Source organism: Lithobates pipiens, unplaced genomic scaffold (assembly GCF_037356315.1).
Source record: "Lithobates pipiens isolate NorthernLeopardFrog02 unplaced genomic scaffold, aLitPip1_a1.2 Scaffold_23, whole genome shotgun sequence".
NCBI classification, from domain to species: Eukaryota; Metazoa; Chordata; class Amphibia; order Anura; family Ranidae; genus Lithobates; species Lithobates pipiens.
The window spans coordinates 174,091,753-174,104,618 of NW_027507785.1; the positions used below are offsets into that span (position 1 = coordinate 174,091,753).

Below are 12,866 nucleotides of genomic sequence, written 5' to 3' on the forward strand. Positions count from 1 at the left end.
CTACACGAGTGCTGCCGGCACTGGGGAGCTACAGTTCACTGAGGGAACCACGAATGTCAACATTTACTGTGACATACTGAAGCAGAGCATGATCCCCTCCCTTGGGAGACTGGGCCGTAAGGCAGTATTCCAACATAAGGACCCCAAACGCACCTCTAAGATGACCACTGCCTTGCTAAAGAAGCTGAGGGTAAAGGTGATGGACAGGCCAAGCATGCATCCAGACCTAAACCCTATTGAGCATCCTCAAAATGGAAGGTGGAGGAGCGCAAGGTCTCTAACATACACCAGCTCCGTGAAGTCATCATGGAAGAGTGGAAGAGGACTCCAGTGGTAATCTGTGAAGCTCTGGTGAACTCCATGCTCAAGACGGTCAAGGTAGTGCTGGAAAATAATGTTGGCCACACAAAACATTGACACTTTGGGCCCAATTGGGACATTTTCACCAAATGTAACACACCTGCTCCCCATTTACACCTGAGACCATGTAACACTAACAAGTCACATGACTCTGGGAGGGAAAATGGCTAATTGGGCTCAATTTGGAAATTTTCACTTAGGGGTGTACTCATGTTTGTTACATATATAGTAAGGTTGAATAAAGACACCAGTCCATGCAGTTCAACCTGAGTGAGTGTTTACAATTGTCACTATCCCTGTACATTGCACACTCACATTGGTCCCTACCCTCAAGGAGCCCACAATCCAAGGTCCCCATTCATATACTAGGGCCGATTTGGACAGAAGCCAATCAACCTACCTGCATGTCTTTGGAGTGTGGGAGGAAATTGGAGTACCCGGAGGAAACCCACGCAGGCACAGTGAGAATATGCAAACTCCAGGCAGGTAGTGTCGTGGTTGGGATTTGAACCAGCAACCCTTTTTACTGTTAGACGAGAGTGCTAACCACTACACCACTGTGCCGCCTTTGTTGCAAGCGGTTTAGTCATTAACGTCTGTGTGTTAAGTTATTTTGAGGGGAAAACAAATTTACTCTGTTATACAAGCTGTACACTCACTACTTTACATTGTAGCAAAGTGTCATTTCTTCAGCGATGTCACATGAAAAGATAACATTTTTTATTTTTATTTTTTTTAATAGAAAAACAGACTTTTTTCCTAAAATAATGCGCTAATGTAATGCCGATGTGTGCAGTATTAGTTCATGTGCAGTTAAAGCTAGGTTCACCTTTTTTAGCTATGTTTCACATTACACCAATTTTTTTATTTTTTTTGCAAAAACATAAAACAAGCATAACAAATTAGTTCATGTCATATCATAAAGTAGAAAATCAAAAAGAAACAAAGACATAAACCAAACAAACTTTGTACCTCTCATAGTGACTTAACATATAATAAATAAAGCATACTAAGATTAGGAGTACATTCTGCACATCAGCCTGAATTCCCCCAGTGTCAATTATCAAATTAAAGCCATTTCCTCCAAGCAGCAACAAAGTTATCTTTTTACGCCCTCTATGCCTCTCCCTTCTACCACTACTCCTTACTCTCATCCATCTCCTCTACATTCACTCCTCTCTACTAGACAAACCATCATACACAGTTACATAGTAGGTGAGGTCGGAAAAAAAAGACACAAGTCCATCAAGTCCAACCTATGTGTGTGATTATATGTCAGCATTACCTTGTATAGCCCTGTATATCCATGTTGTGGTCTTTCAAGTGGTTATATAATAGTTTCTTCAATGGCCCCCCCCCCCCACCGAGACCACTGGCTGTGGAAGGGAATTCCACATCCTTGCCGCTCTTACAGTAAAGAACCCTCTACATAGTTTAAGAGTAAATTAATTTTAATTCATTACTAGGTTCTATCCAATGTGACCATATTTTATTAAATCTTTGGGTTGTACCTCTATGTTAATTTTCCTCTTTTAAGTATATACTTGAGTTTCTCAACCCATTGTATATGGGTTGGAGAATCAGTGGATGTCCATTTTTGTAGAATAAGTTTACGTGCTAATTATAGGGATCTTATCCACATAGTATGCATCTCTGCTGGTAATGCTCCATCAGGTATTATACCCAATAATGCCAATTTGGGCGTTCTTGTTATCTTAGTTGAGCATACTAAGTTTAAGGTTATGAATACTTTTTCCCCAATAACAATGGAGCTTTGGATATCACCAGAGCATATGACTAAGGGATTAGCCATTAAATAGAGAGCATCGGGGGAATAATGGTGTTATATATTTTCCCCATGCATAACATTTTTGTAGATAATGGAGTACAATATTACACCAAAATTTAGCAACTAAAATGAAGCAGGGCCGCATACAGCAACCCCCAAACCCAAACCACCCCTTCCCCTCTCCTTTACCCAACTCGTGGGGGGACTGCTCATCAGAAAATACTACAAGTCCCATCTTCCACTGGGGCAGAGGGACTATGCAGAATACATAGTCTCAGCTTTGTAATCCTTCCACAACTTCCTTTATCCCCATAACAGCAGGTCCATAACTCTCTTATGGACCTGGGGCTGGGAGAAAAAAAACAGATAGAACCTATGCATTGCACCCATGAAGCACTGATCACAGGTGTAATGTTTTGCAGGCTTGAATAAAAAAAAAATAAAGTAAATCTATATTGACCTTAAGATCATTGTTGTTGCATTTATTACTTTTTTTGCAAAATATGAACTTAAACTTAGCCTTTACATTTTAATCACAGGTTCATTTTAAGCAGAACACATACCACAAGCAAGAGCTGGTCCAGACTTCCAGCATGCAATCTGGAAGGGGTAATTCCAAGCACCAATCCCAACACAAACTCCAAGAGGTTCCCTCCTTGTGTAACCAAATGAGCCTCCAGTAAGCTGCACATGCTGACCTAAATGGAGGGAAAGCACATAAAAAATAAAAAATAAAAAAAAAATGACACTGCAAAAAGCGTATTTTTATATATATATATATATATATATATATATATATATATATATATATATATATATATATATATATATATATATATATATATATATATATATATATATAGCATAAAAAAACAAAACAAAACCAAAAAAAACAAGAAATGCAAGATGTCCGATTGCTCTGCCTATTACAGCTTAAAGCCAAAATGCAACTACCCACAAAAGACTCAACAGGGTTCCCTGTAATTAGCTGCGAGCGGGAAGCCCTATTGAAGGCAATGGAAGCCTGACAGTACCCGCAGCTATTTGCGACTGTTTGCATGTAATCACTGAAGCAGCAGACTGTCTGCATCTAGGGCCAATCATCTGCAGGTAGTTGGAGCATGAGCAATTATATGCAAATGTGTTGTCTCAGGCTCTCGTTGCTTTCAACGGAGCTTCCCAACTGCAGCGAATCACAGGGAACCTCACTGAGTCTCCTGTGGGTAATCACCAGCAGCCCAAGTGTGAATGGGGCATTAAAGATCTTTGCAACAGGGCCTGAGAGTGAAAAAAAAAAAAAAAAAAAAAAAAAAAAACAATGCTTGAAATGTTACTGGAACCTGGAATAGAATGGTAATCTTCCAGTGGGGATACTTGTCCCATTAACTAACTGAAATCTTATTGTTTAATAGTTTTAAGGATTCAGGCCATAAACAGAAAGAACACAAAATTAGTTTTACTAATATTTTGGCAGAAAAGTTTACATAATTTGTATGTCCGAACGGATCGCCAACAAAATTGTAAAAAATAAAAAAAATTTGATAAGAAATAATAAAAAAAAAAAATAACAAATAAGAAAAAAAAATACTGACCCCGTCCACTGCTCTACTGACTGACACCATTTACAGTCATAACAACAACAGTGGTGGAACTACCAGGGTCGCAAAGTTTGCACTTGTGACTGGGTCCTGGTGTTCCACCACCGTGGGGGTGTCCCAAAACGGCAGGAAGGGGGCCTGCTGTAGAACATGTGAAAGGCATCACTGCGTGACTTAATAAAGTCCTCTGCGATGGAAGTAAAGGGCCCAAAGAACAGTGCAAAAGGGTCCCAGACAGGGATCAGAGGGGTCCTTCATGGTGTCTTGCACTGGGGTCCTAAATGTTCTAGACACCTCTGGTAAGAGGATTTGTTTTATCTCTGTGCATCACCCAAGGATAGCCACTTCTCTGGGTATGCAAGGGTTTACAACAAATTTAGGTAATTTTTATGCAAGTTGGCCAGGGAATGTCTGTAGGAATGTGGTAGGAGCATTGAATTAAAAATGAACCCCTACAGGGTCAAAATTCAAATAAGCCCAGCCTATAAAAGCAGAAGCAACGGCGGCAGCCCATGTGTTGAAACACCCATATTGGGATTCCAAGGCGCTGTATTTATTCAACACTTCCAGATGTAAATACTTCCCCCTACCACTACACGCTGAGATACCTCCTACACCTCACTACAAGATGTACAAGACACTGGGATGCAGGTGGAGTAGGTATTTGACCCACTCAAAATGTCAAATACATGCAGCGACTGGAAATCAGCAATATAGAAGTTTTTCAAAACTCAGCCCACCAGAAAGTTAAGTATATAGCCTCATCTGGTATAGATTTGGGCTATTTGAATTTTGACCTGGTAGTGATAATGTCACTTTAAGCATCTACATGGGAAGTAACTGATGGGAGTGATCTATACAAAGTAAGTTTCTGGCAAATTTGTGGGTGCTACATAAATTAGTACATTATTTACTAAGCTTAACATTTAAGTCCACTCTTGGGCTCTGATGCCCACCATTATCACCCCTGGCAAGCCACGCACTTACATGTCCCCAGCAGAGTACAAATTGCTTGAGTTGCTCCCCCATCTGAGGCACAGAATGGACCCTTTATATCCCTTACATCTTGTATGGAATGTGGTCCTAGGCACACTCCATATACACACACACCTATGGATATGTCCTAAAACAACTTCTTAGAGCCCCAAAATAGTAGCATGAGAATTGTCAGCAACTGGATTATAGTCAAATTGCTGCTCCAACCTGTTCAAAAACCAGCCCCATCCAATGGACGGAACCAATCCATTGCTCAAAAGAAGTAACTGTACCTAAAAAGTAGAACTAAAGGCAAAGCTTTTTTCCCCACTTTGGATAAAGGGAGGGTTATAAGGGTAAGGTTTTTTTTTTTGCAATGCGTGTCCCATTTAGGAGTTTTCCTTTCACTTTCTGTCCCATGGCCAAAACAGGTGAGGCAATCCCTGGTTGTCACCAGGATCACCAGAACTAGTGTCCCCACTGGAAGATTTTCCTCAATTACTGTTCAAACAATAATGTGGGCTTTTCTTTCACTTTCAGTGATAATGGTACACATGTCAAATAAAGAGAATGAATCTTCCTAAATGGGGACACAGATAACAATAAAAACCTGACAGGTGTTCTAATCCCTCTACACTATCAAAAATAAAGAAATGTCTATACTTTACCAAGAAAATGAAGACACTTCCATGTGCTGCAAATTGGTTATGCTGTTCTGTAGACTGCTCTAGGACCCCCTAAAACCATGACTATCTGATATTCAAATAGCCACACTCAAATAGACCCTGGCCCCACTAAAAGCTTATTTTGGCCCATATGTGTATTGGGTGACCTCAAAAATGTATTATAGGATGTAGGAGCAGAGAAGTAACTACTAACTAGGGACAGCTGATGGCAGTCTTATTTGCATACAAGAGTGCCCTGGGCTTTAGATGTCCGCTTAACATGATTAAAGCTGAAGGGCAAATACCAAGGATGTGCTTATTATACAGCTATTACAATACATTGTCAGATTTATTGCAACCATTAAACACTTTTAAAAACAACATCTTACCAGCCGTAGTACCAGCAAGTCCAGCATAGTATTCCAACGTCTGCCATGAAATCTCTATATCCACTCTAGCCTCAAACACAGATTTCCCATTGTTTATTGTTTCCATTGTAGCAAGCTCCTCACTGCGCTCCTATAATAAAAATCAAAACCAAAGTTATTTCACTTTATAGAAAATATTTAAACTTGCAGATCTGGACTGAAACCGTGTTTAATTTCACTCACAGGTCTGAATTGAATTTAATTCAAAGTTTATTTGTACAAAGATGGAAATATATACAGTAATTTTACCATTCAGACAGGGATATCAACTATCTCTATTGCCCACAGCTGAAAAATATGCAGCCATTTTAAAGCATGAAAAATTATGTAGCCTGGCAAATTAACATTTAAATAAAAAAAAAAAAAAAAAAAAAAAAAGAAGAAGGTTTACAATGACAGATACTATTATTACAAATAAAAACAGCTGGAGACCATTTACCACAGGAAAAATCCCTACTTTCCTTAATTTTCAAAGAGTCACAAATATGCTCTTTTAGACTTCTTTGATAGAGGTCCCCAACACCCCCCCCCCCGAGCTGTAGACCAGTGCCAGTCCTAAGGCCTGTTAGGGGCCGAGCCGCCAACAGGGGGGTGGGCGGCAGGGGAGCGAGTCCGCACAGCTTACACTTCCACCCTCCAAATACCAGAGGGTGTCTACTGCCCTTCTCCCAGTACTCCCTGTGGTTACATCAGGAAGAACAGCAGAGATAAGGAGAAAGGGGAGAAGGAGAAAAAGGAGGGAGAAGAGCAGGGCCGGGGACATTGTCATCATCATAGCTAGAGCACTGGTGAGGCCGTGAGTTGACTTCAGGTGACAGGCTGCACCCCCCCCCCTCCCAAAAAGTGACAGGCTACACCACCCCTCACATTTTTGTAAATATTTTATTATACCTTTTTCATGTGACAACACTGAAGAAATTACACTTTACTACAATGTAAAAGTAGTTTGTGTACAGCTTGTATAAGCTGTATAAACTTGTTAGTGTTACAAGGTCTCAGGTGGTCACTGGAAGTTCAACATGGCACTTTGTAGCAAAAAACTCTGAGGATATAAAAAAAAGGAATTGTCGCTCTACATAAAGATGGCCTAGGCTATAAAAAAAAAAAAATTGCCTGAAACTGAGCTGCAGCACAGTGGCCAAGACCATACAGCTGTTTAACAGAACAGGTTCCACTCAGAACAGGCCTCGCCATGGTCGAGCTAAGAAGTTGAGTGCACATGGTCAGCATCATATCAAGAGGTTGTCTTTCGTAAAATAGATGTATGAGTGCTGCAGAGGTTGAAGGGGTGGGGGACCAGATCCATAATGTCATCAAGGAGGAGTGGAAGAGAACTCCAGTGGTAACCTGTAAAGCTCTGGTGAACTCCATGACCAAGAGGGTTAAGGCAGTGCTGGAAAATAATGGTGGCCACACAAAATATTGACACGTTGGGCCCAATTTGGACATTTTAACTTAGAGGTGTACTTCCTTTTGTTGCCAGCAGTTTAGACATTAATGGCTGTGTGTTGAGTTATTTTGTGGGGACAGCAAATTTACTACTTTATATTGTAGCAAAGTGTCATCTCTTCAGTGTTGTCACATGAAGATATAATATTTAAAAAAATGAGGGATGTACTCACTTTTGTGGGATAATGTACGTGTGAACCCTCCTCACCTTGTAAAACAACCCATTCTGTTTAAAATGGAAATTAAAAGGCAAGCATTTGTGTATAGATATAAAAAAAAAAAAAAAAACACAACACAAACAAACACAAAAACAAACAAACATTCTAAATATCTTATTTTTTTTTTACTTTTTTCATAAGTGATCTCCTATTTTCTGTTCAGCAATTAAAGTTCATGTGCGTGTAAAGACATGCATCTCAATACCTTTGGGAATATAGGGCATATGCAACCTCATGGCCTCCCTTTGTTCTGGCGGAACGACGCACTCTCAGCACAGAAACCGGGGTCTCACGAGAGCCCTGGGCCCTGTACTAATGATCAGGGCCCAGATCTCCCGATCCGGGTCCACCTGATTGCTGTGGTAGCCTCTGATTGGCTACCACAGTGATCAGTCACTATGAAGCCTGCCTCTGCTTTTTTCTTTTTTTTTCTCTTTCTGTAAATGGAGAGGCAAGATACAATGTATTTTTTTTTTTTTGAAGAAAAGTAAAAAAAAAATTAAATAAAAGAAAAAAAAAAAATACCTAGATCAAGGTTTAATCTAGGTCAGTGCCAGGGTTAGTGGTTGGTCAAGTAAGGTTAAAAGGTGAAAGAAGAAAAATTGCAGCTCAAAAAGGTATCTTTATTGAAAGATTAAAATCCAAAAAAACAGTCATATCTTATGCATATAAAACAGGGGAGAACAGCTAATGCGTTTCACATCACAACAGATGTTTAGTCATAGCTGAATAAGCAAGGTCTGATAATATGTATATATGGAGCTGATGAAAAATAGACAGCCAATCAAATGTGAAGAAATGTTGGAAAAACCTCCCCATAGAATCAGACCTTGTTAATGCCAAAATGAATTGCACCTGGAGGGGAGAAGCAAGGAGCTAGCGACTACAATCAATTCAAATGAATGAAAAAAAAAAATTGAAAAAGATACATGTATATGTAGTTATAAGCTTAATGCAGCTACCCCACATAGAACAATCAACCAAAGGCTGAAAAAAAGGGTAAAAAAAGGTCCAGTTCAGCATATTTTGGGCAGGAATTTTTTTTTTTTTTTTATTGAATTACATTTTTATTAAATTAGCATCAGTGTGTTTTAGGTAGGACATATAAAAAAAAAAAAAAAATAAGCAAAATCTTCACTATTACTTCTGGGTTGTACTACGGTTACAAATAATATACACATATGTGGTATTGCTGCGATCGTCATGAGTAGAATTTATTCTGGATTGTTCTTTGGTGGTAGGTTATGGTAGTAACAAGAAATATACAGCTACATTTAAAAAAAAAAAAAAAAAAAAATCTAAATCAGGAGATATCTATAACTAATTTACTACTAAATAAAAGCCCAATTTGTCCTGAAAAAAAAAAAAAAAAAAAAAAAAAAAAAAAACACAAAACACACACACACACGATATATTCCACCTGAATGCACAAAGTAGTTAACGATATGTACGTTTTTTAAAAGCATGTCAAAATTGCAAAATTGTGCTTAGGCATTTAGATTGGTTTTACCCTTATGCACAAAGGGGTTAAGGCCAACATCTGAGCAAGTTGTCTTTTCACTGCTGCAGATGACACTGGTATTTGGTGTGTACTATTTTAGGGAGAAAAAAAAAGGAACTGTAAGCGATCCATTTCTCAAACAGCAGATCCAGATGTACGTATCCAATGCTTGTACTCAAACAGCTAGGCCTCTCTATTTTTTCTAACCTGGTTGGATCCAATTTGCTCTTATCTCTCAATACAATTTACAATACACAGATGCATGAATTCTTCAGTTTCTTGGCAATTCGATGCATGGGATAACCAGTGTAAACCGTAGAGAGAAATGGACTATAAATTATAGCAGTGAAGAATGCGCATGAGCTCTCAACTTTGTCTGGAAGATTTGTACATAGCACACACACCAAGATTTAGAGATCCCTAGTACAAGCAAAAGCATTAATGGAATGTAATATTGGTATGTGTAGGAAATAGTATTTGTCTGCTGTCTCAGGCCCCTTTCACATGATCTGTTTTTCAGGCGGATCCGAGTGGGCCACCTATTGACTCCTATGAGCAGGCGGATGTCAGCGGAGATGTGTGCACTGACACCTACTTACCACCGGATCCGTGAAAAACAAATGTATGGCGATACGTTCAGCCATCCGTCTGGCAGATCGGATGAGATCTGATGAAAACGAACATGCTGTCCATTTTCGTCCAATCTCCCCATAGAAATCAGCGGGGCTGTGACAGGTCCCTCCCTGCTCAGTGAGCAGAGACGGACCAGTTATCCACCGGCTCAGCAGAGGTCAATGGAGCGATCTCCCGCTGACCTGGCGGTCTCTGCTGAGCAGATCCGACCCCTATGGAAGGGGCCTTAAAGTGATTTTTTTTTAAACAAAAGTTTACAAACACACAAACAGGCCTGTACAACAACCTTTGCAATCCACTTAGAAATAATAAATCTAGAAGTTGAAAAAAAATATTTTTCTTCATTTTTGTTACGCAGAGAATCTTTATTCTAAGCAAAAAATTGCGATTCTCATTTTATCCAGAATCGTGCAGCTCTAAAGGCCACTGAAAAGGCATGTGGGAAAACCCAAATAGCCCCACACCAGTGAAAAAAAAAAAAAAAGTTTTCCAAAAAGTCATGTGGGAAAAAGTAAAACCCAAATAACCCCACATCAGTGAAAACATGTTTTCCAAGTACGATGATAAATTTTGTGGGAAGTATGTTTAGTAGCTTTTAGCATGGTGGGAATAACTGAATACACAAGGCTCCTTGTCTGACAGAATCTAGGTTTGAACCATCAGGATGCCAAAGCCAGCAAACAAGAAGCAGGGTAGAAGATCGGTCCTGGAAAGAACGTATCTGACTGATCTGGTAAAGGAAGAATGAGGATTGCTAGAGGGAGACAAAGATTGACAGCAAATGAACAAGGTCAGCCTACCACCCTCTTAGAGGCCCATCAGTGCCACGATAATAACTGTAAGACCTCTTTCACATTGGGACGTCTTCAGGCGCTTTTGGGCTAAAAATAGAGCCTGTAAAGGGCCTGAAAAACGCTTCCCCTGCAGCCCCAGTGCGAGAGCCCAAGTGCTTTCACACTGAGGCGGTGCACATGCAGGAGGTTAGAAAAAGTCCTGCAAGCAGCATCTTTTGGGTGGTGCGAGAAAAGAGTGTCCACTAGCGGGGGATTAAAATCACAGCTTTACCGCTAACGCCCCCTCCCACCCCGCCCCAGTGTGAAAGTAACCTTATGCTCTCGGTCTTGATCCTTCAAAGTAAGCAAGGTAAAACAACAGCAAAGGAAATGCATAGAAAGGAGGCTATGTGAGGCATTCTTGCAGGACCGGGCACTGCAGTTGCAATTGTGAAAGGGGTCTTACTCTGAGGTGCTTTAATGCTTAAAAATAAATAAATAAATAAATAAATAAATAAATAAAAGCAGCGCATGAAAAGCTCACGAAAACCTATTTCCATTAAAATCAACGAATGCTTTCAAACTGGGAAAGTGTGCTGGCAGGGCGGTTAAAAAAAAAAAAAAAACGCCCCTCTCCATTGAAATGAATGGAAAGCTCTTCAAAAGTGCCCCAGTGTGAAAGGGGTCTAAAAGTAAATAAGATGCTGCACACTCTACTGTGCAACCCAAATCTCTGCTATGCTGCATTTTCTACAAGTGCTGCTTCATCAAAAGGAAAAAAGGTGGGAACATTAAAATGACAGTTAGGCAATAAACCGTGCCCTTCAAATTAGAGAGAGTATAGCCTGATAGTAAAAAAAAAAAAAAAAAAAAACCCCAACACACAATTTTTTTAAAAAAAATACGGCAAGACAAGGCCCCTCCCCACATGGTCAACTTGCTAATGTGATAGACCAACACAAAGACACATACAGTAATTGTGAAGTGGATGGAAAATGATTGTCAACATTTTTTACAAATAAATATGTGAAAAACGAATTCTTTGCATAGAAAGATATGTAACACTTTAGTCGAGATTGCGATAATGATTCTTGACGATTAATTGTGCAGCTCTATGGGGGACACAGCAAACATGTGGATAAGGTGCTCTGGTCAGATGAGACCAAAATTTAACTTTTTGGCCTAAAAGCAAAACGCTATGTGTGGTGTAAAACTAACACTGCACATCTCCCTGAACACACCATTCCCACCGTGAAGCATGGCGGTGGCAGCATCATATTGTAGGGATGCATTTCTTCAACAGGGATAGGGAAGCTGGTCAGAGTTGATGAGAAGATGGATTGAGCCAAATACAGGGGAATCTTAGAAGAAAACCTGTGAGATTGGGCCAGAGGTTCACCTTCCAGCAAGACAATGACCCTAAACATGCAGCTAGAGCTACAATGGAATAGTTTAGCTCAAAGCATATTCTTGTGTTAGAATGGCCCTGTCAAAGTCCAGACCCAAGTCCAATTGAGAATCTGTGGCAAGACTTGAAAATTGCTGTTCACAGAGGCTCTCCAGCCAGTCTGACAGAGCTTGATTCTGTTTTGCAAAGAAGAATGGGCAAAAATGTCACTCTAGATGTGCAAAGCTGGTAGAGACATCCCCAAAAAAACTTGCAGCTGTAATTGCAGCAAAAGGTGGTTCTACAAAAAGGTACTCGGGGGCTGAATACAAATGCACGCCACACTTTTCACATATTTATTTGTAAAACATTTTGAAAACCATTTATCATTTTCCTTCCACTTCACAATTATGTGCCACTTTGTGTTGGTCTATCACATAATATCCCAATAAAATACATTTACATTTTTGGTTGTAACATGAAAAAGTGTGGAAAATTTTAAGGGGCATGAATACACATATATACATAAAACACAGACACACAGGGCTGGTGCAAGGATTTTTGACACCCTTGGCGAAACCTCATTTTGCCGTCTGAACCCGGCCTGAAGACAAATAGTGGCGGAACCTTACGCCAGCCGTGGTCCACAGGTATATGAACAGGCTAGGGCAGTATACAGACAGGCTAACCGTGTAACTGCCTGTTTGTTCGAGCAGACAGATACTCTGACAAAGCCTTACTGACTCCTAGTAAAAATAATAAATGCACAGTTTTTTTTTTACCTGCGTTTATTATTATTTTTTGCAAAGGTGGACTTGAACCTCTACACCTCAAATCATCACAATCCCTGTATTTTTAGGTCTGAGATTATAACAATTCTTCACCTTCACACCTCAGACCACCCCATCACTGCATCACCCTGAACGTCTGTTCCCCTCTGTACCATCCCCCCCCCCCCCCCGCCTCTGTTTCCCAGTGTATCCCACCCACACATCTGTTCCCCTCTGTACCCCTCAACCCCCCACCACACACACACACACACACACACCAGTTCCTCTCTGTACCCCCCTGCACATCTAACCCCCCCACA

The 12,866-nt window shown here is 40.2% G+C and overlaps 1 protein-coding gene across 2 annotated transcripts in view; it reads right to left on the reverse strand.

The window, feature by feature from the left end:
* ALDH9A1 (aldehyde dehydrogenase 9 family member A1) overlaps positions 1 to 12,866 on the reverse strand; it is a 117,476-nt gene that overhangs the window by 61,004 nt on the left and 43,606 nt on the right. For both annotated transcript variants that reach the window (XM_077452630.1, XM_077452629.1), the window contains exons 4-5: positions 5,777 to 5,906; positions 2,713 to 2,847 (exon numbers count right to left, since the gene is read on the reverse strand). In XM_077452630.1, coding sequence (XP_077308756.1) covers positions 2,713 to 2,847; positions 5,777 to 5,906 — 265 coding nt within the window. The remainder of the gene's footprint in view (positions 1 to 2,712; positions 2,848 to 5,776; positions 5,907 to 12,866) is intronic.